Raw genomic sequence first — 26,357 nt, forward strand, 5'->3', positions numbered from 1 at the left:
CTTGTTTCTACAAACCTTTCTCCCTGATGAAATTCCTGTTTCCTTCTGCTTGTTTGCATTGCGTTGCCCTGCCACAAACACTAGCACATTTCATATTGTCCTTGCTTGCCTTGCCTTTGTGAGTACTTTGTTTGTTAACACCGGTCTCAAGGAAACTGAAGTAGGTGGAATGAGATGTCTGCACTCCTGCAAATTCTCTGAGTGCCATCCTAGACCACCCTTGTGCCAACTTCTCTGAGTACTTGTTACATCTATGTTTTCCCTCATATAGGTAATAATAACATTACAGAAGTGTTATTTTTGTGCTGTATCATAGACAGTACCATAAGGTTGTATCATTTGATTATGCCCTTTCTCATTTTCTATTGAGTTTTGATATTGAGCTCTACTGTTAATATAGGCAAAGCACATAGAAGAGTGTCATATAAGTACTAGCTATTTTATTTGCATATTATTAATATGTGGGTTTAGATCCTTCCTTCTAATTAGATTACTTTATTGTAATCTATCATGGGTCATATGAGATTTTGCTTATTCCCCTGTTAGTAGATATTTGGGTTATTTCCAATTATAAATAAGAATATCCTTAAATAGGATGCCCACTCTCTCCACTCCTCTTTAACATAGTATTAGAATTCCTAGCCAGAGCAATAAGGCAAGAAACAAGCATAAAGGGGATCCAAATAGGGAACAAGGAAGTAAAACTTTCCCTCTTTGCAGATGACATGATTCTGTATTTAAAAAACCCTTTAGACTCCACTCCCAAGCTCCTTGAGCTGATTCTAAACTTTGGAAAGGTAGCAGGGTATAAAATCAACCCTCAAAAATCAACTGCCTTCCTCTATGCCAACAGTGAGAGGAATGAGGCAACAATCAGGAAAGCAACTCCTTTTGCAATAGCCTCAAAGAAAATAAAATACCTAGGAATTAACTTAACTAAAAAAGTAAAGGACCTTTTTGATGAAAAATTTAAAACCCTGAAAAAGGAAATTAAAGCAGAACTGAGGAAATGGAAAAACTTCCCATGCTCCTGGATTGGAAGAATCAACATCGTGAAAATAACAATCTTTCCAAGGGCTATCTACAAATTCAACACAATACCCATCAATATCCCAATGTCATTCTTTAAAGAAATAGAAGAGGCAATCCAAAATTTCATATGGAATAATAAAAGACCCCGTATAGCAAAAACACTTCTTAGCAGAAAGAACAGTGCAGGAAGAATTTCAATACCAAACTTTACACTCTATTACAGAGCTATAATTATCAAAACAGCTTGGTACTGGCACAAGAACAGGCCTGAAGACCAATGGAATAGAACTGAGGACCCAGATATTAAACCACAGACCTATGGCCACCTAATCTTTGACAAGGGAGCCAAAAAAATAGAATGGAAGAAAGCCTCTTCAACAAGTGGTGCTGGCAGAACTGGTTAAACACCTGCAGAAAACTAAAGTTGGATCCTTCTTTGTCACCCTGCACTAGAATTAACTCCAAATGGATCAAAGACCTTGAGGTAAAAGCTGACAGACTGAAAACTTTACAAGAAGGAATAGGAGACACACTAGGCCTCCTTGGCACAGGTGGAAACTTTCTGAATAAGGACCAAGAAACACAACAAATCAGAGAAAGGCTGGATACGTGGGACTGCAATAAACTGCAGAGCTTCTGTATGGCAAAGGTCATAGCTAGTAAATTAATTAGGAAGCCTACAGAATGGGAGAAGATCTTCACTAACCATACAACAAAGGCCTCATATCTAAAATATATCAACAGCTCAAAAATTTGAATCACTTCAAAACTAATTTCCAAAGAAACAACCATCCCATCAAAAGATGGGCCATTTGACAAGGGAGCCAAAAAAATAGAGTGGAAGAAAGATAGCCTCTTCAACAAGTTGTGCTGGCAGAACTGGTTAAGCACCTGCACAAAACTAAAGTTGGATCCTTCTCTGTCACCCTGCACTACAATTAACTCCAAATGGATCAAAGACCTCAAGGTAAACACTGACACACTGAAAACTTTACAAGAAGGAATAGGAGATACACTAGGCCTCTTTGGCACAGGTCAAAACTTTCTTTTTTTTTTTTCTTCTTTTTTTTATTGTAATTAGTAAAAGGGTTACATGATATTTGCCAGATAGAAGGTGCATTAATTCACATACATTGATACCCTTTCACAAGTCTTGGTACCCATTTCCCTCCCCCCCACACCCCTCACCCATCTTGGTTTTCCCCCCTTCCCTATCAAATTTCAAATATCCAAATACAAATAAATTCAATATATCAGATAACAAAGTGAGATACTATACCAATATGAAATAACCAAAGCAAAACTTTCTTAATAAGGACCAAGAATCACAACAAATAAGAGAAAGGCTGGATAAGTGGGACTGCATTAAACTGCAGGGCTTTTGTATGGCAAAGGACATAGCTAGTAAATTAATTAGGAATCCTACAGAGTGGGAGAAGATCTTCACCAACCATACAACAAAGGCCTCAAATCTAAAATGTATCAACAGCTCAAAAAGTTGAATCAGTCTAAAACTAATCTCCAAAGTAACAACCATCCCATTAAAAAATGGGCCAAAGACTTAAAGAGAGTCTTCTCTGAAGAAGAAACAAAAATGGCCTATAGACACATGAAGAAATGCTCAACATCTCTGATCATAAAAGAAATGCAAATCAAAACAACTCTAAGATTCCACCTCACTCCAGCTAGAATGGCCAGGATCAAGAAAACGAATAACAACAGATGCTGGAGGGGATGTGGCCAGCAGGAATCACTACTACACTGCTGGTGGGAGTGCAAACTCATTCAACCACTATGGAAAGCAGTATGGCAGTTCCTCAAAAGGCTAAACATAGAGCTCCCCTATGACCCAGCAATTCCACTGCTTGGCATTTACCCAACCGTCCAGAAACAAGGGCATACTAAATCCACTAGCACAACAATGTTCACTGCAGCATTATTCACCATAGCAAAGATACGGAACCAACTCAGATAACCCTCAGTTGATGAGTGGATCAACAAGATGTGGTATTTATACACAATGGAATTCTATCCTGCTGTCAGAAAGAAGGACATCTCCCCATTTGTTAGGAAATGGAAAGACTTAGAAAAAATCATATTAAGCGAAATAAGCCAGACTCAAAGGAACATAGGCTCAATGGTTTCACTCATTTGCCATAATCAGTAGAAACCTTGGACTCTTCTAGCAGAGATTTGCAATAGAGAAAAACCTAGATACATAAGGCCATACAGTATGATGCTAAATGAAAGGACTGCTAGGGTATAGAAACAAAAGCCATATAATGAATGATTGTTGTCCTTAATGTACTATGTTATCTCTCACCTCTTTTGCTTTCTCTTGGTTATCTCATATTGTTACAGTATTTCACTTTGTTATCTGATATATTGGATATATGCATATTTGGGTATTTGAAATTAGATAGGAAAGGAGGGAAAACAAGATGAGGGGTGGGGGTGGGGGGAAGGGAAATGGGGACCAAGACATGAGAAAGGGTATCAATGTATGTGAAGCTATGCACCTTCCATCTGGCGAATGTAATGTAACCCTTCTATTAATTACAATAAATATTATATGGAAAAAAAGAATATCCTTAAACATGTCATGCTATGTTTTTTCAGGAGTTGATCTTTTTGGGTGCTAGTGGCTCAGGCCTGAAGTGCTAGCTATTCAGGAGGCTAAAATCTGAGGACTGTGATTTGAAGCCAGCCCAGGCAGGAAAGTCTGTGAGACTCTCATCCCCAGTTAATCCCCAAAAAGCCAAAAGCCAAGGTGTGGCTCAAGTATCAGCCTAGAGTGAAAAAGCCAAGAAAGGATGGGAGGCCCTGCATTCAAGCCTTAGTATCAACACATACACACGGAGTTACAATTACAATTGTTAAACATTGGACTTGCTCCGTTGTAAAGAGATAATTTATGTTTTGCTAACCACATGTCAACTTGCTCCCCCAAATGTCTGTCACTAGTAAGGAAGAATTCCTATTTTTATACATTCTTGCCAACCACCAACTTTAAAAAAAAAAAGTATACATAAAAGATGCGCACCCTGGTTTCACCTGTACTTTTTTGTACATATATTTGTACCATGCAGCAGGTCCTATGGCTGGGCACGCTTGTCATCCCAGGTATAGGGAGAGCCCAATGGTGTGCGTCAATCATCCTCAGCAACATGGGAAAGCACTAGGAGGAGGAGAGCAGCCCTGGCTAGCTCAAACATAGAACATGGCCCTACCTCAAATGGTACAGCATCTACCTTAAAGATGTGAGTCTCGAGGCTCTGCCTTAGTCTTTCAATTCTCCTGTAGCTCTGGAACAAAGAGTAAAATTATCAAAGCTGTAACTTGCCTTCAGATTAATGCTGTAGCTATTTCAAAACCTGGGGCTGCTATGGCAGATACATCTTCTGCCTCTCACTTCCTCAGCTGGAAGTGTCTGTGAGGAGATAAACAGAGCAGTATGTGATACAAAGGAAAACACAAGGAAAAGGAAAAAAATTATGAAATTCTAAGCTCTCCAGGAAATGCTTCATAAAAGTTTCATCTTACTAAATATGAATAGTTTGTGTTTGGAATGGTTTGTGTGTCTAATTTTATTACACAAAATGAGCTCCCCTCTCTCTCTCTCTCTCTCTCTCTCTCTCTCTCTCTCTCTCTCTCTCTCTCTCTCTCTCTCTCTTTCTCTCTCTCTCCTCTCTCTCTTTCTCTCTCTCTCTCTGCCAGATACTTGAAAGATTCTTTTGTGAAAAGAATGAAATAAAGTTAGTTTCTTCTCAGATATAAAAATCACAACAATGCCTCTGTTATAAGATGAAGAAAACTGATTGCCTTCATAGCAAATATTATAGATTTGTTTATTTAAAAAGCTAGTCCCGGGTGGGGGGAAGGAAATGGGGACCAAGACATGAGAAAGGGCATCAATGTATGTGAAGTAATGCAACCTCTATCTGGTGAATATAATGTAACCCTTCTATTAATTACAATAAAAAAATATATATGGGAAAAAAACAGGGGGGAAAAAAAGAAGCTAGTCCCGGGGTCTGGAGTGTGGCCTAGTGTTAAAGTGCTTGCCTAGTATACACAAGCTGTGGGTTTGATTCCTTGGTATCACATACACAGAAAAAGCCAAAAGTGGTGCTGTGAGTTCACATGGTAGAGCACTAGCCTTAAGAAAGCCCAAGGACCATGCCCAGGATCTGTATTGCCAGCCCCAGACTGGCAAAAAAAAAAAAAAACAAAACACCTAGTCCTAAGAAAGCAAGCCTTGAACAGAGAATTTCCAGACCATTCTGAGAGGTTAAGAAGTGTGGCATGCTGGTGATAATGATGTTACACATTCATACACATGTATCCCTCTTTCTTTTTTCAGCCCACAGGTGTCAGGAGTTAATCTTTGCTTTTTTACTCAGTCACATACAAATGTGTTCCTCTGTAAGTTGTTCAATGCTGGCATCCTCTTGAACCTTTGATGACATTCAACTCTATGAATGACGCCAGGAGCAAGAATGGGATCTGGTTTAGGACTTCAAAAATGACTCACTGCATCACTTCAGTCTGGTAACAATAGAAAAATGATTCAGTAACTGTGTCTGTGAAACTGGGGCAGTGATGCTGGCTGCCTGCCTTACCAAGATGAGGCCCAAGCCAGGCCTTTGAGATGACCAGGGCCTCTGGAGTAAGGGTGGTGCGAGTGAAGACTAGGGAGGACAGGCTGACCCAGAGCTGAAAGAGGCCCCTGAGCCCTGGGTGTAGACAGTATATGAAACTGAATGAAGTCAACTTTCGTTGCTTGTCTTCCTAGAGACTATCTTTCTGCTGACATGGGTTCAGAGTACAGATGGGGACACAGTCTTTCCCAACCTTTCTGGTGCTCATTGTCTTGTTCACATCATGCTTCTCATACTCTCAAATTTCAAATTCTACACTGTATATTCATTAAAGAATTATGGGTAAGGACTGGGGATATAAATCCTGTAGCAGAATACTAGCCTAGCTCATGCAAGTCCCTGAGTTCAGTGCATAGCACCAACAAGGGGGAAAACAAGAAAGACAGAGAGGGGAAGGGAGGAAGAAAGGGAGAGAAGGAAGAAGAAAAAAAGGGAGAAAGAGAAGAAGAGAAGCAGGCAGAGAGGAAAGGAAGCAGGCAGGCAGGCAGGCAGGCAGGAAGAACAAAAGGAAAGAAAGATGGAAGGAAGAAAAGGGGAAAGGTAAAAAGAGAAAAAGGAAAGCATATAACTGATATACAGAGGTACATGTACATGTGTCTGCTTAATAAGATGCCTGGCACACTCCCTCTCTCTCACTGTCTCTCTCCATATATATTCTATATAATATATATAATGTGTGGATTGAATAAATGAATTCTCACACATAAGATGAACCACACATACACAATTAAGTCTGTATTTTTCCAGGACTGAAGACACAAAGAAGAGGATTTAAGGTGTGCAGACAGACCCTTTAGCGGCTTTCATTCTTGTCTCAGTTATAGACACAATATCGGCCACAGAAACTGAGAAACCATATGATTTAAGTCTGGTTTTCAGCTCAGAAAAGGCCAAGGCACAACTTTCTTCAGCCATCTGGAATCTGGTTTCACCCAGCGCCAACCACCAGCACCATGCAGCCCAAGTTGAACACAAGGACATTGAAGTCTATATCTGATACATCAGAGTCATTTCAGTGACACATCTGCCCCGGGCCCCAAGAACTGTCCCCCTAGGTCTGTCTCCAAAATAAGTTAGAGATGGCGTCACTACAGTTAACAGGTCACTAGATGCTCTGCTGATTGCAAGGAATCTAGCAATTCAGACCACTCCAGCCTCAACTGAAATGGCTTCTTCTGCCTCTTCCCTGATCATCAGAGTCCTCAAGGAACCACCAAGAGAAAAAAAGAAACAGAAAAGCATTGAACACAGTGAAATCAATGTTCAAAAGAAAATTTAAATACAACAAATTAGTCAGGTGCCAGTGACTCATGCCTGTAATCCACTAACTCAGGAGGCTTGGATCTGAGGGTCACAGTTCAAAGCCAGACAAGGACAGACAACTCATTATTATATATATACAATCTCCAATTAACCAGCAAAAGACCAGAACTAGAGGCATGGCTCAAATGATAGAGTGCCAGCCCTGAGTAAAAATACCAACAAGAGAGAATAAGACCAAAATTTCAAGCCCTAATACCAGTGTGTGCGGATATGTGTGCACATGTGTACACACAAACACACATACACACACTCATGAAGATCTGAAAAATAACAGATCTGAAAAACAATTGAAGATCAGAAAAGCAATTCCTATAAGATTGACTTTTCCAAAACAGGAACAGAAACATGAGAAGGGATATCAGTGTTTGTGAAGTGATCCACCTTCTACCTGGCAAATATAATGTAACCCTTCTCTTAATTACAATAAAAAAAAAGATTGACTTTTCCAGAACACTGTGGCTACACACTGTATTAAACATAGCATCAATGGGATACATCATTTTTCATGAGATTGTCAACCCTGCCCTATTGGGTGGCACAGATCTTCAATGAGACAACTTTCTAGAACTATTCTAGAACCATTAAAGATGGCTTACAGTCTGAAGGCAGCTGTGTGAATGGGGGGGGTGACATCATAGATATTTTTATGTTTGTAGATGAAGTACCCCCAAAAAATGCTTGGGCCACATCTGGAAGCATTAGTTTTGGAGGTTCTAGAAACTTTAGGAGATAGGACATAGAGCAAGTATGTCACTGAAAGAAGGTCCTTATAGGTATCCCTGTGTTCTATATCCTCTGTCTCTGTCTCGCCCCCCCCCCCCGCACCCCTTCTCCCTATTTCCACCTCTCCTTTTCTCCCTCTGCTTCACAATAAAGTGAAGAATTTTCTCTGCTACATGCTCCTGCCACTATGATGTTTTCTCCAATTGTATAAAAGTAAATACCAGAAATTGAACCCTAGAAGTCGATGAACAACACAAATCTCTCCTCCTATAAGCTACTTCTGTCAAGTATTTTGGTTTCAGTGTCATGAAAAGTATTTAACAGACAACATCAATAGCAGTGCAATGTAATGCCCAGCTAGTTGGAAGGTACTATAGAAAATATTGCAAGAAGATATCACCTCCCAAAATAGTAATAAATTGGGCTGGGAGCATGGCCTCCGTGGTAGAGTGCTCACCTAGCATGCATTAAGCCCTGGGTTTGATTCCTCAGTTCTACATACACAGAAAAAGCCAGAATTGGCGCTGTGGCTCAAGTGGCAGTATGCTAGCCTTGAGCAAAACGTGTCAAGGACAGTGCCCAGGCCCTAAGTTTAAGCCCCAGGACTGGCAAAAAAATATTATTATTATTATTACAAATGAACTTAAAGAAGGCACATGTGGCTTCATTCCCAAAATATAAAATAGAAGCCCAATAACTATACCTTGACAAATCAATATTTTCCTTTAACAGATCCCTTTAGAATTATCTGCCACCTCTTAGGAATGGTTAATATAAATAACTATATTATTAGATGTTGCTGTGCTTCAAAATTTGATACCAAGAGCTTGCACTATAAAAAGTGTTACTTAATCCATGTTAACTTGTCACAGGAATTTAATACCCCTCTGCTTGGTGCATAGCCATGTTCCCTGTGGGATTTCACTTCTATTAATAAGTTTGTTTACTGGACTACTTTTTTGCCCCCAACATTTCGTGTGGTCAGTTTAAAATCTGACACCAGTTGATATAATGGAGTCGAGTCATTAAGATCTCAAACTGCCTCACCACATGCTAATGGCACTCCAAGGAGAATGATCCTAAGATCCATCCGTCCTTCACAAATTCATTCTTGAAAAGAAATCCATTGTCCCTGAGATATATAACTTATTAGAGAGGGGGGGGGAATTTTTCTACCCAGAAATTTCACATGAATTTTTCATAACTGTTTCTTCATTACACATGCAGTTGAGATTCGTGCTAAATTAGTTACAAACAGAGGCTTAAGAAGTCACATGCCTATAGAAGACAGAAGGGATTTTTACTCTCCGTGAGGTTTTTATCTTAAAGGTTGCTTTCTCAAATGTCTGTTTTATTGTTTCATTGTTGGAGCAAGCCTTTTCTCCCAGGTAGCTCCCAAGCCCAGCAGGGTTAGAAAGAACCAGGCATTTTCGAACATGAAAAGTGGCCAAGGGCTTCAAATAACTCATTAGATCCCTCATCTGGTGAGACCCTACATCTACAAACCATGACAGCAACCAGGTGTGCTTGCAGGGTTACCTGGAGGCCTTCTCATGCAATGCAGTGTTTGCTGGGAAAAGGCTCATAGGTTGTCAGATCTGCAGAAAGAACTGCCCATTGAACAGCCATACATTTTTCATTTATATTAACTGATGGTTAACATTTTTCGTGTTCCAAAGAACATGAACACTTACTCTTCCCATGTATGTCTCCACATACCTATACATAAGAATCTATACATTTATATATTTCTTGAACCATTTGTTTCAGAAATCCTGATATTGCAATTCCAAATACTTATACTTACATCTCCTTAAAATGAAAGGCTGTTGCCAGGATCAGTGGTTTAAACCAATAACCCTAGCTACTTGGGAGGTAGAAATTAGGAGGATTGTAATTTGAGGCCAGCCTGAGGAGGTTGGGGGCAGGGGGAGGATTTCACAAGATCCCACTTTAAGCAATAGCTGGGGACAGTGGCTTGTATCTGTCATTCCAGCAGGTGTGGAGGCTGAGATCAGGAAGATTGAAATTCTAAGCCTGGCTAAGCAAAATAGTGTCAGAAACCCCATCTCAACAGAGCAAAAAAGCTGGGTGTAGTGACACATACTCATCATCCCAGTTACACCAAGAATCGTAAACAGAATGGTTATGGTCAAGACCAATGAGAACAAAAATAAAGATCTTATCTCAAAAATAATGCAAAAAGGGCTGGAGATATGGGTACAATACAACCTAGAGTTAAAACAAACAAACAAAAGAAATCAAGGATATTTCCCTACATCTCCAGCTGTCCCATAATGTATTATATAATTCAGTTTCTTTCTCTTATGAAAAGGGATAGGAAGTGAGCTATAAGTAACTCAGGGTTCACAGGTTGTATTTAACTTCCATGTATCTTTTTTCTGTGTGTCTACTTTTCCCTAACCCTGCCTTTTTTGGTTTTTGCTTTGTTTTTCAAGTCTTTGAAAAGTCCAGAGCACTTGTCATGTGAATGTGTCATATTCATGGTATCTGATTGTTTCCTTGTGATTCAGTTCCACTTAAGCAATTTTAAGCATTTTTCAGGAATGGTACATTGGGATGCTGTTCCCATGAACTTTGAACAAACTTGAGAACAAGCAATTTCCCAAGCCTGAGTGCTCAGATTCAAAAGAGGGGGGAAAAGCATCATTTTTGAAATGGGAATTTAGTATATACTGATTTTCACAGAAAGAGGAGTTGTCCAGAGCAAAACGGAGTGTCCAAAATTAGTGTTCCAAATTCTTAATAACTTGTGTATGATTGAAAGAAGCCCTTGTTATACCCTAACAATCTTTGTTGAACCATCAGAATTGAAATTTGGGCAGGATCAGCTTCTGCCCTTGCAAAGCAGATAATTGCTAACTTGGTACAATTTCAGGAATGCAAGAGGCCACCCTTCTCCTGTCAGCTACACTGTCTCTATTGTATGAGCAATGGACCCAGCTACTAGCATTACTCATCACAGCTCTCCTTTAATGAAGGCCTCCTATACATACTGTGTCGTACTACGTGTTTTATCTGCTCCCTACAGCAACTTTACAAGACACATATTATGCCCATTTATAGGTAGAAAACTGAAGCTTATTAATATACTATTCCATGGACCAAAATGGCTAAATTAAGGCTTATGAACTAAAATCTTTCTCTGTATCCAGAGTTCTCAATTTCTATGCTCCTCTCTTCCTCCGTCTCCTTTTCTCAAGTGCCTTTCTTTTCTCTTCCTAGACCATCCATTGGACATCTGAGAGCTGCACAGATCCTTCTAGATATTGCAACTGTTATTTTTTCTGCCATGTTTGTGTGGAGCCAGACACCTTGTTGAATATTCTACATCTAATATCACTGACTCTTCTCCGGAACTACATCAAGAAGACAGGCTCTAATAATGTCCTGTGTTCACCCAGCTAGGAAATAGCAGAGCAAGATTCTGAACTGTACCTGACATCAGCCTGATCTCCTGACCATGATGCTTTCTAGCCTGGTGGTAGGACTAATATGGTAACTGCCAAGCCAGGAGCCTGGATCCTTACATGTGATAATGAAGGCCAAAGCATTGACTCACTAGCTCTGAACTTCTTTGACCTCATGCTAGCAGCAGCATCACCTCAAAAGAGGCTGTCCATATATATCCCTCATAGGTCACTGACTCACTGGTGCCTGTGAGCAAATCACTGCACAAAACTCCTGGGAGACTTTGATCCTCCTGTGTTTGGAAAGAAGCAACAACCAGGGTAGCACGAGGCAACACAACAATACACACAATACTGACTCTGTTATTCTACTCTAACTCCTGATGGCTGTTGAATTTCATAAAAAGATGTTTCTCTGCAGATAAGAACAATGTTGCCAAACTAAAAAGCAGAATGTAACATGACTATGACTACTGTCCTTCAGCAAAGATGTCCTGAGAAACAAACAACAAAAATAACACAACAGCTGAGAGCCATGGCTCACACCTGTAATCTTAGCTACTCAGGAGGCTGAGATCTGAGGATCAGGTTCAAAGCCAACCCAGGCACTAAAGTCCTAAGACTCTTATCTTCAATTAACACCAAAAAACCGGAAGTGGTACTGTAGCTCAAGGGGTAGGGGTAGGACGGCAGCCTTGAGCTGAAGAGCTCAGGGACAACTCCCAGGCCCAGAGTTCAACTCCCACAACTAATAATAATAATAATAATAATAATAATAATAATAATAATACAATCCAGCTTACTTAATGGCAATTTCTCAACTCTTCTAATGACCAGGAGGTTCAGAAGGTAAGGAAGGTGGTGAATCTCGTGAACACCTCTTGGAGTACCTTCCTTCCTGTCCTACACCTGTGACTTCCCCATGACCTTGCTTCCCTACCAGCACTGATGGGACCAGGAATACATAGGTACCTGTTAAGGGATCTTTCCTAGTTCTCTCCTACCACTTGAAACTTGGAATACTTGTCCTATCTTCAGGTTATTAACCTAAAACAATGAAAATCCAGGAGGAAAAGCTAGTCTTTGCAGGGTGAGGGCAGAGAACACTATAAAATTAAAAGGAAAAGTGTAAACAAATGTACAAGGGGTACTCAATAGGAACTATGTTGAAAATGAACTATACAACTTGTAGATGATGGTGGGAAAACGGAGAGAACAAGGGAAGAGGTGACATTGTCCAAAAAGAAATGACTCTTCTACCTGACTTATGTAACAGTAACCCCTCTATACATGACCTTTTTCTTTTTTTGTCAGTTGTGGGGCTTGAACTCAGGGCCTAGACACTCTTCATGAGCTTTCTCCTCAATACTAAGCATCTCTCCTCTGTAATTCATATCCCAAATAATAGCTGAGCAGACAAGCAGGACTTGTCAGGGTACATACACAGAAAGTCAGTAGGAGCCAGCACAGAGGCTGAAGTAAGAAAGGCTGCTGAGTCAGCAGTCTACGCACCTGGGGCAACCGCTCAAGAAATGTCTAACAGACACCCGACCGTTCCATGCGACTCCAGACTCACCTACCCAACATTTCTTCAGGAAGAAGGAATGGGCATGTGCATTCTAACATGGCCAAAGAGAACATTTCTTCCTACCTCCCGATTTTGATCAGTAACATTGTAAATCAACCAGTGCCAAGCTAACATTTTCCTCCACTCGCTCATTTTGTTTCCTGTTAGCTCCAGCTAGAAAACATCTCCCCAGTGTACCCACTTCTGTTTATTATGCCCTAGTCTAAGCTCCCACATCACTAAAGCTAAGGTGAGTAAACTCCCATGGCCTGCCTAACTTGTTGCTTATTCCTCCACAAGGTAATCTCCACATAGCAAGAATGATTCTTCTAAAAGTTATTTAAAATATTCAAAGATATCCAAACAAACCAAAGCCCTGCATACCTACCATAAATAAGTATGCAATTATAGCTAATCCTCTTATCCCTCTCCCTCTTTTCCTGCCCTCCCCATTCTCTTCCCCTCTCCCTCTCCCTCTCCCTCTTCCTCTCCCTCTCCCTCTCCAGGGGCTGATTATGAAGCCCAGGATAGCCTTGAACTTTCAATCCTCAATCCTCCTGTTCTGGCCTCCTGAGTTCTGGGATTACAGATGTGTTCCACCTCACCTGGATCCTGTTTCATCTGTAATTGTGTAGTAAATTTCAGATATCATATTATTTGATCTTTACATGGCACAGTTTAGCATAGTTTGCATCTCTTAAAGGTAGGAACTTTTAAAAAATCATACTCAAGAAAAGAGCAGTTGGGCGTGGTAGCTCATGCCTGGAATCCTAGCTATTCAGCAGGTGGAGATCTGAGGATCACAGTTTAAAGCCAGCCCCAGCACTAAAAAAAGTCTGTGAGACTCTTATCTCCAATTAACGGCCAGAAAACCGGAAGTGACGCTGTGGCTCAAGGTATAGGGCGGTAACCTTGAGCTGACTCAGAGACAATGCCCAGGCCTAGAGTTCAGGTCCCACCACCAACGAAAAAGAAAAAAGCAATGAAAATGACATAATTTTTTTAATTTTTTTTTCTTTCCCAGTCCTGGGCTTGAACTCAGGGCCTGAGCACTGTCCTTGGACTTTTCTCAAGGCTAGAGCTCTACCACTTGAGCCTCAGCACCACTTCTAGCTTTTTTCTATGTATGTGGTACAGAGGAATTGAACCCTGGTCTTTGTGCATGCTAGGCAAGCACTCTACCACTAGGCCAAACTCCCGGCCCATGACATAATTTTTTGAAGACATAAACACACAACAGACTGGTATCTTAAGAGAAAAGCAGGTAATCACCTAGTTTATGAAATTATTCCAGTGGTTTCCAATCATACTCTGAGTACAGCCAGACTCATTAAGACCCGACCTCACATGGCCTCTGTGTCTCTGGTCCCATTCCCAACTATTCCCTTCCTGTCCTTTGCCACACTGGCCTCTGTCTGTTCCTCAAATGCTCCCAGCTCCTTTCCTCTGGGGAGCCTTGCTCTAGTTGTTCTCTGTCTGCAAGGCTCTTCCCGGTCACCTTCTGTGCTTGGCTCCTTCTCCTCATTCAGGTCTCAGCTTACATGAAGCTTCCCACCAGTCTCAAGTACCATCCAGCCCTTACCACCTACTATTCCAACTCTCTCCCTTTTGCCTGTGACCTTGCTGGTGTGTTCTGGACACTTTGACACTTATTGTCAAGCATGACTGTTAATAACACCTCATTCACTTTCAAGAGTGCTGTGGAGCTCAGTGCTGCAGCACTTGCCTAGTATTCATAGGCTCCTGGGTCTGAGCCTCCATGCCACACAAATTATGTGGTCATAAGGGTGATGGTTTTGTTTGTCAGGCTTTAGTCAAAGGCATGTTGTTTTTCTCATCTGAGAAAATATAAGCTCCTTAACAGAAAGGCTGTCATCTGACTTGTTCTCAGTGGTATCGGTGGGACTGGTTGTAGAGGGGCTTTGTGAATATCTGTGGAGAGAAGAAAGGGAGATCTAAGTTCCTGGAGGTCCAGGTCCTGGTTTCAATCACCTTTCATTCAGTCATCTTATACATTCTCTCTTCTAGGTTTCCATAATCTTCAATAAAAATGTTGTTTTATTTAACATAGAATAGTGACTTATAATCCAGCAAATTTTTATTTTACTTATTTAGCTATTTTTGTCAGTTGTGGGGCTTGAGCTACCTCAGAGCTTGTTCTCAAGACTAGCATTCTACCACTTGAGCCACAACACCACTTCAAGGTTTTGAGGGATTAATTTCTGCCCCAGTGTGAATCTCACATCTACACTTGTTCCCTTATTCACAAAAAAGAAATGAATTTGTAAAAAGCAGAGAAAATAGAAGCTACCAGCACTGGATACAGGCCCTGGCCTCCTTTAGGTAGCCTGTCCCCATGAGGGACAAGTGTCATTTCTACATTAATGACAACAACAAAAATCACTAGAGATTCATTCATTCTTGGAAGATGTATTGCCCTACACTATGCTAGGATTTAAATGTGAACAAAATGGACCAATTCTCTTCCTTAGAACCCTTAGAAACATGACTGCCCATACATCAACTTGTGTTATTTTTATTCCTCCATACGGCAATTTCCTGACACAACATTACATACACTATGGGCTATCAAAAGGCCTGAGTTCAAATCCTGACCTCACAGCTTAGTAACTGTGTAAATTCAGGTTAGTCATTCTGTCTCCCTGTGCCTGAGTTTCCTCTTGGGCAAAATCAGGTTAAATATAGTATCTCATGGAATTATTGGGAGGGTTAAATGGTTCAAAGCAGTTAGATTAGTACCTGACACACACTAAATGATATGTGAAAGTCTGCCATTTCTATTATTACTACATCAAAGCATGGAGTTGGCTGGAAAGAGCTGGATTTGGAATGCATAGTAAATGAGTGTTAGAAATATTCTTGAACACAATTTCCTGATAGCTAGGACCTTTCCCCACCACCACCACCACCACCACCACCACCAGCACCACCCCCACAAAAAAAAAAAACAACCTAGAATAATGAGGTTTCTTATCTGAAGAAACTGAATTTCTCCAGGAAAAGGAGATCTGTAAAAGACTTTTAGAAGTCTCCTAGCATTTAAACCAACTCCCTGATAATCATGCTATGAAATAAACATATTCAGAATAAAAAACATTCCCATCCTGCCAGGTGCCAGTGGCTTACACCTGTCATCCTAGCTACTCAGGAGACTGAGATCTGAGGATTGTGGTTCAAAGCCAGTTACAAAAGCCCACAAGACTCTTATCTCCAATTAACCACCAGAAAACTGGAAGCAACGTTGTGGTGCAAGTGGCAGAGCACTCATCTTGAGCTGAGGAGCGCAGGGTCAGCACCCAGGCCTAGAGTTCAGGCCCCACAACTGACCAAAACAAACAAAAACATTCCCATCCTACCTTCCAGAATCTCATGCTTAGGTATGAATGAAAAGCTAGAGGTACCAGCCTTCAACAGTAGAGGCAAACAGTAAGAAACCAAACAGGTGATGGCTATCATATATCACAAAGAATATATAGCAAATAAGGGAGAAACTTGTCCCTGAATGAGTACTAAAGATATCACCTCGCCAGGAGTTTGGCCTAGTGGTAGAGTGCTTGCCTAGCATACATGAAGACCCAAGTTCGATTCCTCATTATCACATACACAGAAAAAGACAGAAGCAGTGCTGTGGAGCAAATGGTAGAGCTCTAGCCTTGAGAAAGCCCAAGGATAGTGCTCAGGCCCTGAGTTCAAGCCTTAGGACTGGCCCAGAAAAAAAAATAGCCCAGAATGGTGACTCACACCTGTAATCCTAGCTATTCAGGAGGCTGAGATCTGAGGATCAAGGTTCAAAGCCAGCCCGAGCAGTACTCAGGCCCAGAGTTCAAGCCCATGACCCACAAAAAAATTTTATATATATATATATATACATATATATATATATATATAATCTCTAATAAAACAAGATAAAAAAGTATCCACAGAGGCCAGGAGTATGGCCTAGTGGTAGAATGCTCCCCTAGCACGCACAAAGCCCTAGTTCCATTCCTCGGTACCACATACACAGAAAAAGCCGAAAGTGGCACTGTGGCTCATGTGGGAAAGCACTAGCCTCAAGCAAAAAATATCCAAGGACAATGCCCAAGCCCTGAGTTCAAGCCCCAGGACTGGCAAAAAAAAAAAAATCCACAGAAAGAGAAAATAAAAGCAGAATACCAAATAAAAATTATTGGGAAGTTAAGAATAAAATTGAAAATTCAGTGGAAGCGTTGGAAGATGAATTAAAGAAAACCCCATACACTCATCAATCCTGTCCCCTTTCCTCAACAGTATTATTAAAAGCCTATATTTTTCATATAATTTTTATTGTAATTAATAGAAGGGTTACATTACATTCGCCAGATGGAAGGTGTATTACTTCACATACATTGATACCCTTTATCATGTCTTGATCCCCATTTCCCTCCCCCCACCCCCACCCCTCATCTTGTTTTTCCCCCTTTCCTATCCAATTTCAAATATCCAAATATGCATATATCCAATATATCAGATAACAAAGTGAAATACTGTAACAATATGAGATAACCAAGGGAAAGCAAAAGAGATGAGAGATAACATAGTACATTAAGGACAACAATCACTCATTATATGGAAAAGCCTATATTCTTTTTATTGTTTTTTTTTTTCTGTGCCAGTCCTGGGTCTTGAACTTAGGCTTGGGTTTAAGACTTGTCTAAGGCTTGTCCCTGATCTTTTTTGCTTAAGGCTAGTGCTATACCATTTGGTCTCCATGTCCACTTTTGGCTTTTTGCTAGCTAATTGAAAAATAAAGTTTCATGAATTTTCCTGCCATGGCTGGCTTTAAATCACAATCCTCAGATCTCAACCTCCTTAAGTAACTAGAATTATAGGCATGAGCCACCAGCTCCCTGCTAAAAGCCTATATTCTTAATCCATTTTCCTTCCATGCCCCATGCCCTAGGCTGCACTGTAGGGCTCTTGATACTAGAAACATCGGTTTCTTAAAGTCTCTGGTATGTGAGATGGGAAAATATCCAGTGAGTAAAGGAAAGAATGAGTGCTGGCAAAGGGGAGCCCAACATTATGACTTTGCCAATCCTGGCTCACGTTCCATGGACCTCACCCCAGACACTCTTGCCCCTATGCATGGACAGGATGCCTGGCAAAGGTTTTAAGTCCATGAACACTGGCCTAGGGTTCCACAGATTGGTTATGTTTCCAGGCCCTGCCATGAAGCTTCCAAAGAGCCAGTCATATCTACGAGAACATTACTGGCTTGCAAGCTTCTTGTCACCACTAGCCAAAAGGAAACTATCTCTTTATTTTGAATGGTCTTTGCCAATGTTGTTGGTCTGAGAATTACTATTAAAATATAATAATAATGATATATATTATCATAAGTTTTAATTCATCGAATGTGAATATAAAACAAATTATAAAAATGGATATTATGAGCCCAGAACACCTGAAGTCTCAGCTACTTAGGAGGTCAGGCAGGAGGCTACATGATCGCAGAAATTCAAGACCAGCTTGGGCAACGTAGCTAGACTCTATCTCAATTAAAAACAAACAGAAATTGATAATATAAACAAGCTACACAAAAGATCTAAAATGTCTAGTAGATTTTTTTCCTATTTGACTGAGACCAAACACCTGACACAAACAACTTTAAGGAGGAAGAATTTAGTTCGGCTCATTGTTTTGGAGGGTTCCAACCATGGCCTCATGTACTTGAAAAGAACATCAAAGGATTGAGAATGTGTGGTGGAGGAGCTTTTTCACCTCATGGCAGACAGGAAGCAGAGAGCAAAAAGGAGGGGATTAAGAACCAGATATAACCTTCAAAGGCATACGCACAAAGGCCTACAATCCTCCAATGAAGGGGCCTCCCAAAATAGCCTTACCCACTAGAACTAAGTGTTCAACACATGACCCTTTGGTGGAAATTTCATATTCAAAACCACTTCTTCATAATAGAATGTCTGAAAGAGAAAACAAAAAGGATAATGTAATCAAATATAAGAAAAATTTCCAGAGTTTAAACTTTAGCTCACAAAAACAAATACCACAAAATAGTATCATAAAATTCCAGAACAGCAGCTATCAAAAAAATAAATACAAGCCAGGCAGGATAGCTCATGCTTGTAATCTTAGCTACTCAGGAGGCTGAGATCTTAGGATTATGGTTCAAAAGCCAGCCCGGCACAAAAGGAGCTGAGAAAAAACCTGAGACTCTTATCTCCAATTAACTTCTAGAAAATGGGATGTGGGGCTTGGCTCTAGGGCAGGGTAGCCTTGAGCTGAAGAGCTCAGGGACAGCGCCCAGGCCTAGAGTTCAAGCCCCATGACCACCCCCCCCCCGCACATACACACAAAATATAATCCTTACCTCATACCAAATCCCAAAATTGATGCCATATTGATTATTAAAGATTTAAAAGCAAATGTCAAAACCTGAAATGTTTTTAAAAAGAATATTGCAGGGCCGGGAGTTTGGCCTAGTGGTTAAAGTGCTTGCCTAGCATGCACGAAGACCCGGGTTCAATTCCTCGGCACCACATACATAGAAAAAAGCCAGAAGTGGTGCTGAGGCTCAAATGGTAGAGCTCTAGCCTTGAGAAAGTCCAAGGACAGTGCTCAGGCCCTGAGCTCAAGCCCAGGACTGGCCAAAAAAAAGAATATTGCATATTTTTGTGAGGATGAAGAGTTATATTTTAAATACAATACCAAAAGCATCATTTACAAAGAAAAATTATAATATATTTGACCACATGAAGTTTAAAACTTCCATTCAAGCCAGGTACCAGTTGCTCAAGCCTACTACTCAGGAAGCTGAGATCTGAAGATCAAGGTTCAAAGCCAGCCCGGGCACACAAAAAGTTCAAGAGACTCTTATCTCTAATTAACTACCAGAGAACTAGAAGTGCTTGCACTTGAGCTGAAGAGCTCAGAGACAACACCCAAGCCCAGAGTTCAAGCTCCATGACCAAACCAAAAAAAAAAAAAGTACCATTCATTCATCCGAGGAGGTCCCCTGCAAGGCTACCTGATTGTCCTGTTTCTTCTGTCCTCTCCTTATATATTCCACCACACTGTCTTTCAGCCTCTCCTACAAGGTGTGGCTATGAGATGGGCAACATACCATCTAATGAAATGCAACCCTTAGGACTCCAGGAGATATTTGGATATCACTATCAGTGTCCAAGATATATGAATGACTGGCTTTCAGCCCTGTATGAAGGTAGCTACAAGAAAGAATCGGCACTCATTTGTAGTAAAAGGTACCACACAAGACTGACCAGTTTTTGCAAGATACTGGTTGACCATATGCAAGTTACTTTATCTCTATGCCCTTTATTTTCATCAGTATAATATGGGATTTAACAAGAGCTATTATATGCAGATACTGTAAAGCTTCAATGACATATAACAAATGTTCAAATATCTTGATGTTTTGGGAAAGGATGAATTCACAACATGAATGACACAAAGAGAGGAGAAAAGTAATATTGTACTAAAATGACTTTTCCACCAGTTAGGTACCTCATACACAGTAGATATTCAAAAGCACTAACCAACATATGAACAAATATTAAAGTAAGTACTAAGGAAAATGCCGTATATGCTGAAGTCATCAGAACAGACTAGAGATTTTTAGTGTTGTTCAGCAATTGTGTTCAGAATTCTCAGCCCCACTCACACTTGTAATCACTTTGAAAGTTTAGAAAATACTAAAAATGAAAGCCCAACACAAATCAATTAAACTAGAAACTCTAAGATGAGAAGCAAGTACTTAGCATTTGTTTTGCCTTTTTTTTTTTTTTTAAGTACAGGGGATGCAGCTAGTGGATGAGCACTTGCCTGTCATGCGTGACATCCCAGGTTCCATCTCTAGCACTATTCAAAACACAAGCAAACAAACAACAAGAAAACCATAGGCAATTCTGTAATACATCAGGAAGCTTCATTCTGAGTTAACTCCTTCCCACTTCCTCAGTGTAACCATTCTCAAATTCCTTCCAGCCTCCAACTGTAATCCTTGGAGAATCCTTGGCAAATGTCTATTTGTCACCTTTCTCTCACTGTTTAACAGCACCCTTTCCCTGCTCTTTCCATTAAAAAACAAACAAACAAACAAACAAAAGAAAACCATGGATATCCTCAGACTCCTTCACTATTTCATTCTGACCAGAAGCTTCTCATTTTGCCACTACTGTATTACTGCTATAGAGTCAATGATGTATTTGTGTACTCTCCAACTAGAACTCCCCAGAGCCAGACTCACTCATCTTTTTAGTCCTTCCATGCAGAATAGCATTTAGTCACAGCCCCTTCTTGCTATCGGCCTGAACCTCAGAGCAGTCTAGGAGAGACTCTCCTGCTTGTTTTTATCAACACACATATCCTGCCCTCTTTCCTTGTTTTTTTTCTGGCAACCAAGCAAATCTAAGCAGAGAATTATCTAATGTTGTTGGTTTTCTCAAAGAAGCAACTTGCCATTATTGATACCATTTGCCTTTGGCAGTTGCTTTTTTTAAAAAATTCAGATACATCTCTATATTTCTACATATGATAATTTTTTCAGTAGTTTTTGACAGTTGTACACAATTGCATAACCACTACTAGAAAAATTTGTAGCACTTCAATTATCACAAAAAGTTTCCTTACAGGCCTCTGTGGTCAGCTACTTTCCTCACCTTCACCCCCTGAGAGCCACACATTTCCTGTCCTTCTAGCTTGCCTCTTCCAGAATGTCATATAAATAGGATCCTGTAGGCATGTAACTTTTTCAGTCTAGACTCTTAGGCATAGCATAATGAATATGTTGTATGTATCAGAAATTAGTTCCTTTCTATTGTTCAGTGAAGTTCCATATTTGGATAGATTATAAGTTGTTTCCCCAGTAGCCAGTTGAAGGACATAAGGGTTGATTCAAATTTCTGGTATTTATGAATAGAGCTACTATTAACATTTGTATGCAGGTTTTAATGTCAGCATAACTTTCAGTTTTCTCCTGAGTTATATGGTAAGTACATTTCAACTTTATAGGATGCCTGTAAACCTAGGTACTCAGGAGGCTGAGATCTGAGTATCACGGTTCAAAGTCAGCCTGGGCAAAAAAGTCCATGAGATTCTTATCTCCAAGTAACCATCAGAAAACCAGAAGTGGCACTGTGGCTCAAGTGGTAGATAGTGGTAGAGTGCTTGCCTAGCATGCATGAAGCCCTGGGTTTGATTCCTCAGTACCACATACACAGAAAAAGCTGTAAGTGCTACTGTGGCTCAAGTAGTAGAATGCCAGGCTTGAGCAAAAGAAGCTCAGGGACAGTGCTCAGCTCCTGATAAGAAAAGAAACTACCAAACTTGTTTCCAAGTGCCCATGCCATTTTGTGTTCTAGCAGTACTGGATGGGTCCTTGTTGCTCTGTATCTTGTCTATCACCAGATACAGTCAGTTTGGGTTTACTTTCAGATTTTAGCCATTGCATGGGTATAGTGGCATCTTTTTATAGCTTTGGTTCGTAGTTCCCCAATAACATCAAGCATCTTTTCACAGGTTTATTGAGCATTTTTATAGCTTTGTTTCAAGTTTACCTAGTTTTTAACTGACTGTGTGTGTATGTATTGTGATCAGTTTTGAATTTCAAATATTCTTTGTATATTTTAATACAAATCCTAAATCCCATATTGATATCCTATTTGCTGCTTTATCCTCCAAGAACAGCATCTGATACTTCTGAGATGAAACTAGAGATGGTCCTTGGCCCAGAAACACCAGTCACAATGGAGGCAGAGGGCAGAGTCATCTAGAAGAAGATAGTAACCCAAACTTTTCAACATTAAGTTTCCAGTAACACAAAGGATCTGTGTTTACAGGAAAGACAGAAACAAAACAATACTCTTTTAAAAGCAGGTCAAACTAGAGAGGGAAGAATTGATTTAGCTGTTTCATTCTGAGACAGGTTTAGAGGTACCATTTGCATTCCAATCTTTTCTTCAGGGTGAGAGCTTCTGCTATTTCCCTCATCTCCAGCTACTGATCGGATTGATTGACTGAGCACTGGTGCTAATGCAGACAGGAATCAGTCATGTCCTGAGAGATGAGGGCCAGGGGGCAAGGGAAGAAGAGAGGTACCCTAGCACCCATCAGAGGGATTCAATATGAGCTTACTCTGCTGCAGCATCATGACTCCTCATCCATGTGGTCAATAGAAAGCTTTTTTATCTGGGAAAGACTTAGAGAAAGGAACCTGCTCCAAAGTTGCTTCTGGAAAGGCAAGAGATGATGTCTGCAAAACTCTTCACAGTGGATTTAAAAAATAATTTCATACCTAAAAAGGGGGCAAAGGTGAAGTTTTATTCTAATAAACTATTTCTATCTATTAAGAACAGCATTAGTAAGACAGAAGTCCAGCTCCCTATTTATTTTTACCACCTTTCTCTCACAAGAGATAGGCAAACATTTATATGTATTAATGAGTTATAATTACATCATATAGTTATATAATTATTGTGACATGAGGATTATAATTAAATATTATCTAAATTGTAATTAAACATTTATATATGCATATATTAATATGTTTAATCAATCATTGCCTTTTTTTTCTAGTAGGTCATGGGGCTTGAACTCTGGGCCTGGGCACTGTACCTGAGCTCTTGAGCTTAAGGGCTACCACTCTACCACTTGAACCACAGCACCACTTCCGGTTTTGTAGTGGTTAATTGGAGATAAGAGTTTCACAGACTTTTCATATCTGGTTTGGCTTTGAACTGTGATCCTCAGATCTTAGCCTCCTGAGTGGCTAGGATTATAGGCATGAGCCACTGATGCCCAGCAACCACTGACTTTGAACCCTAAATAAATAGTTCAAAATGATCCTAAAATTTTTCTGTTGTAACTTTCTTGACCTGATCTCAAAAGAATAAAAAGACAACTACAAATTTTCCAGTCATTTTAAAAGGAACATAAGGAGTCTATTTTCACTTCCCTTCTCTTAGGTCAAAAACCACTAATACAGAAAGGCATCCTCCCCTGGGCACAGACAATGCCATATTGCTTATGCCCCAGTAACGCATTGCCTGCTTTTCTGCTTTCTATATGCAAAGTTTTGGAGTCCATCCTTCATGACCTGCATTTCCATAGGACGGGCCCCACACCGTGGCACTCTGTGCAAGATGACTGCTTCAGAAAACACATCAAATCATCAGTTCTAAAGAGTAGATTAACCCAAGGCAGCCACAAAGTAATCTGCCAAAGGTGAAGTTGACAGAGTCTTCATCAGTCAGTGCTGATATAAATACCATCCTCCTCCTCGAGGGATCATTTGCAATGTGTCTCTCAGAGCTAAATCAGTGCTCTAATTGCAACATCACTTATGGGTCCTTTCAGTGATGAGAGGGGCAAAGATATGAAGACGTTCTGAAGTGAAGCTATTTATACATACCCCAAGATCCTTAATTATCTTCAGGAAGGGGAAGAGGCAGCAAGGCAACATGAGTAAAAATTGAATTTTCCTGTTGCCTACATCACTCTTCATGCAAGAGGGAAAATCCTAGGGGCTCGGTTTCTGAGAGGAAAATGTAGAAAACATGAAATTCTGTGCAAGTACTAACTTCTCAGTGGACAGAAGATATTTCACTGTTACTGTTCCTTTTTGTAATGTGTGCTTACAATCATTCAAGACTTCAGGAAATTAAGACTAAAAGAAAACTCAAGCTGGGCATGGTGGCTCACATCTGTAAACCTAGCTACTCAGGAGGCTGAGATCTGAGGATCAAGGTTCAAAGCCAGCCCAGGCACAAAAGGAACTGAGACTTTTATCTCCAATTAACCTCTAGAAAACAGGGAGTGGGGCTTGGCTCACACTCCCCCAGTGTAACCATTCTCAAATTCCTTCCAGCCTCCAACTGTAATCCTTGGAGAATCCTTGTGACTAACCCTGTGACTATGGCTGCTCCATTCATCTTCACCTCAGGAGAGGTGGTTAACCTCGCTAGCCTTGTTTCTTCAACCAACACCAAAACAACCTCAGGTGACCCCCATGCCTCAACAATACAGTACAGTACTCAAATCCTACTACCTCCGTGCTGGCCACTCTTGCGGCCCTTGCTGAGGCTTCAGCCCCCCTCTCCAACTCCCACAGAATCACAGCTAATTCAGAGGAACTCATACAAGGAAATTCTGTTAATTCATCAATCCATCAAATAGTGGGTGGTGGAGGCCAGAGAGTCATCACCATAGTGACTGATGGAGTTCCTCTGGGTAATATCCAAACTGCAATCCCTACTGGAAGCACTGGCCAGCCATTTATTGTAACTATGCAAGATGGACATCAAGTTCTAACTGTACCTGGTCAGGTTGCAGAGGAGACTATAATTGAAGAGGAAGAAGAGGCAGAGAAGCTGCCACTGACAAAGAAAGCAAGGATGGAAGAAATAAACAGTGTGGAGGAAAGCAAGGAAGGCTGTGAAAGAGAGTTACTGCAGCAGCAACTCCAGGAGGACAATCAAAAAGCCCAGGAGTACGGATATCAGCTCCTAAAGAAGGAGCAGGAGGCAGAACAGTATCGCCTTAAACTAGAGGCTATGGCCCAACACCAGGCTAACGGAGTTGATTTCACTATGGTCGAAGAGATGGCTGAGGTGGACACTGTAGTAGTAACAGAGGGGGAGGTGGAAGAAAGAGAAACAGAAGTGAGGAGGTCAGGAGGTACCACAGAGACTAACATTGGTGTTTCCATAGAAACTGTTTCATCTTAGACATGCAGGAGGAGCCACAATTTGCACCAAATACATCTTAATTTCTTTTAAGAAGGAAATTCAAAGACAAATGTATTAAAATTAATATCCTTAAAAAGAAAACTATAACAGGATATAATGGTTGGACCCAGGAAAGCTCTGTATGCAACTGGAAAATATTTAGGGAACACTTTTAAGGGACCCAGCGAATAAGGACCAAATTTCTCAGCTTACCTGAATGCTTTAAGCATAGAAGCAAATAAGTGCTGAATGTTGTGGTTTGATTATTTTTATAAATAACTGGTTTTATATAATACACACCAAGAGCCTTTAATAATTATGCCTGATGGGCCGGGAGTTTGACCTAGTGGTAGAGTGCTTGCTTAGCATGCCCAAAGACCCCGGTTCAATTTCTCTGTACCATATACATAGAAAGAAAAAAAAAAAAAGCTGGAAGTGGTGCTGGGCAGAGCACTTGCCTTGAGGAAAAAGCCCAAAGGCGATGCTCAGGCTCTGAGTTCAAGCCCCAGGAATAGCAAAAAAAAAAAAAAAAAAAAATTATGCCTGAAATTTTCAAGTGACCTGATACTTTTTGCCTTATATTTTTAGAACTGATTAACAAGGAGATTAGAAACAAACTTTGGGGAAATAAAGAGGAATATATTCTTCTAAAGGATTCTACTCTTGACTGTCCTGAGGTAATTTTACTGAAAGTAAATTACGATCCTGGTGTGTGTCTATAAGCCAACCCTCAGAGGACAGAGGCGGTAGGATTGCTAGTTTGAGGCCAGCCTGGACAGCATAACTAAACTGTCTCCATCATGTGTCCACAGCTCAGATATCAGTTTAAAAAATGGAACTATTGCTGGGGGTAGAATGGGCACCTACCATGGATAAA

At 40.5% G+C, this 26,357-nt stretch overlaps 1 protein-coding gene and 1 pseudogene across 2 annotated transcripts in view; one reads left to right on the forward strand and one right to left on the reverse strand.

Annotated features, from left to right (window-relative positions):
- Window positions 1-26,357, reverse strand: part of LOC150067344 (uncharacterized) — a 250,923-nt gene that overhangs the window by 139,376 nt on the left and 85,190 nt on the right. Inside the window, exon 6 of one of the 2 annotated variants that reach the window (XM_090328384.1) lies at window positions 14,041-14,669. The exons of the other annotated variant lie outside the window; for it this stretch is intronic. Coding sequence (XP_090184510.1) covers window positions 14,552-14,669 — 118 coding nt within the window. The 3' untranslated portion in view covers window positions 14,041-14,551. Of the gene's footprint in view, window positions 1-14,040; window positions 14,670-26,357 lie in introns of those variants that run through there. 2 annotated transcript variants of the gene reach the window in all.
- LOC150067345 (GA-binding protein subunit beta-2 pseudogene) lies at window positions 19,848-25,492 on the forward strand (annotated as a pseudogene).

This window comes from Megascapheus bottae, chromosome 2 (genome assembly GCF_031878675.1).
Source record: "Megascapheus bottae isolate mThoBot1 chromosome 2, mThoBot2.hap1, whole genome shotgun sequence".
Taxonomy (NCBI): Eukaryota; Metazoa; Chordata; class Mammalia; order Rodentia; family Geomyidae; genus Megascapheus; species Megascapheus bottae.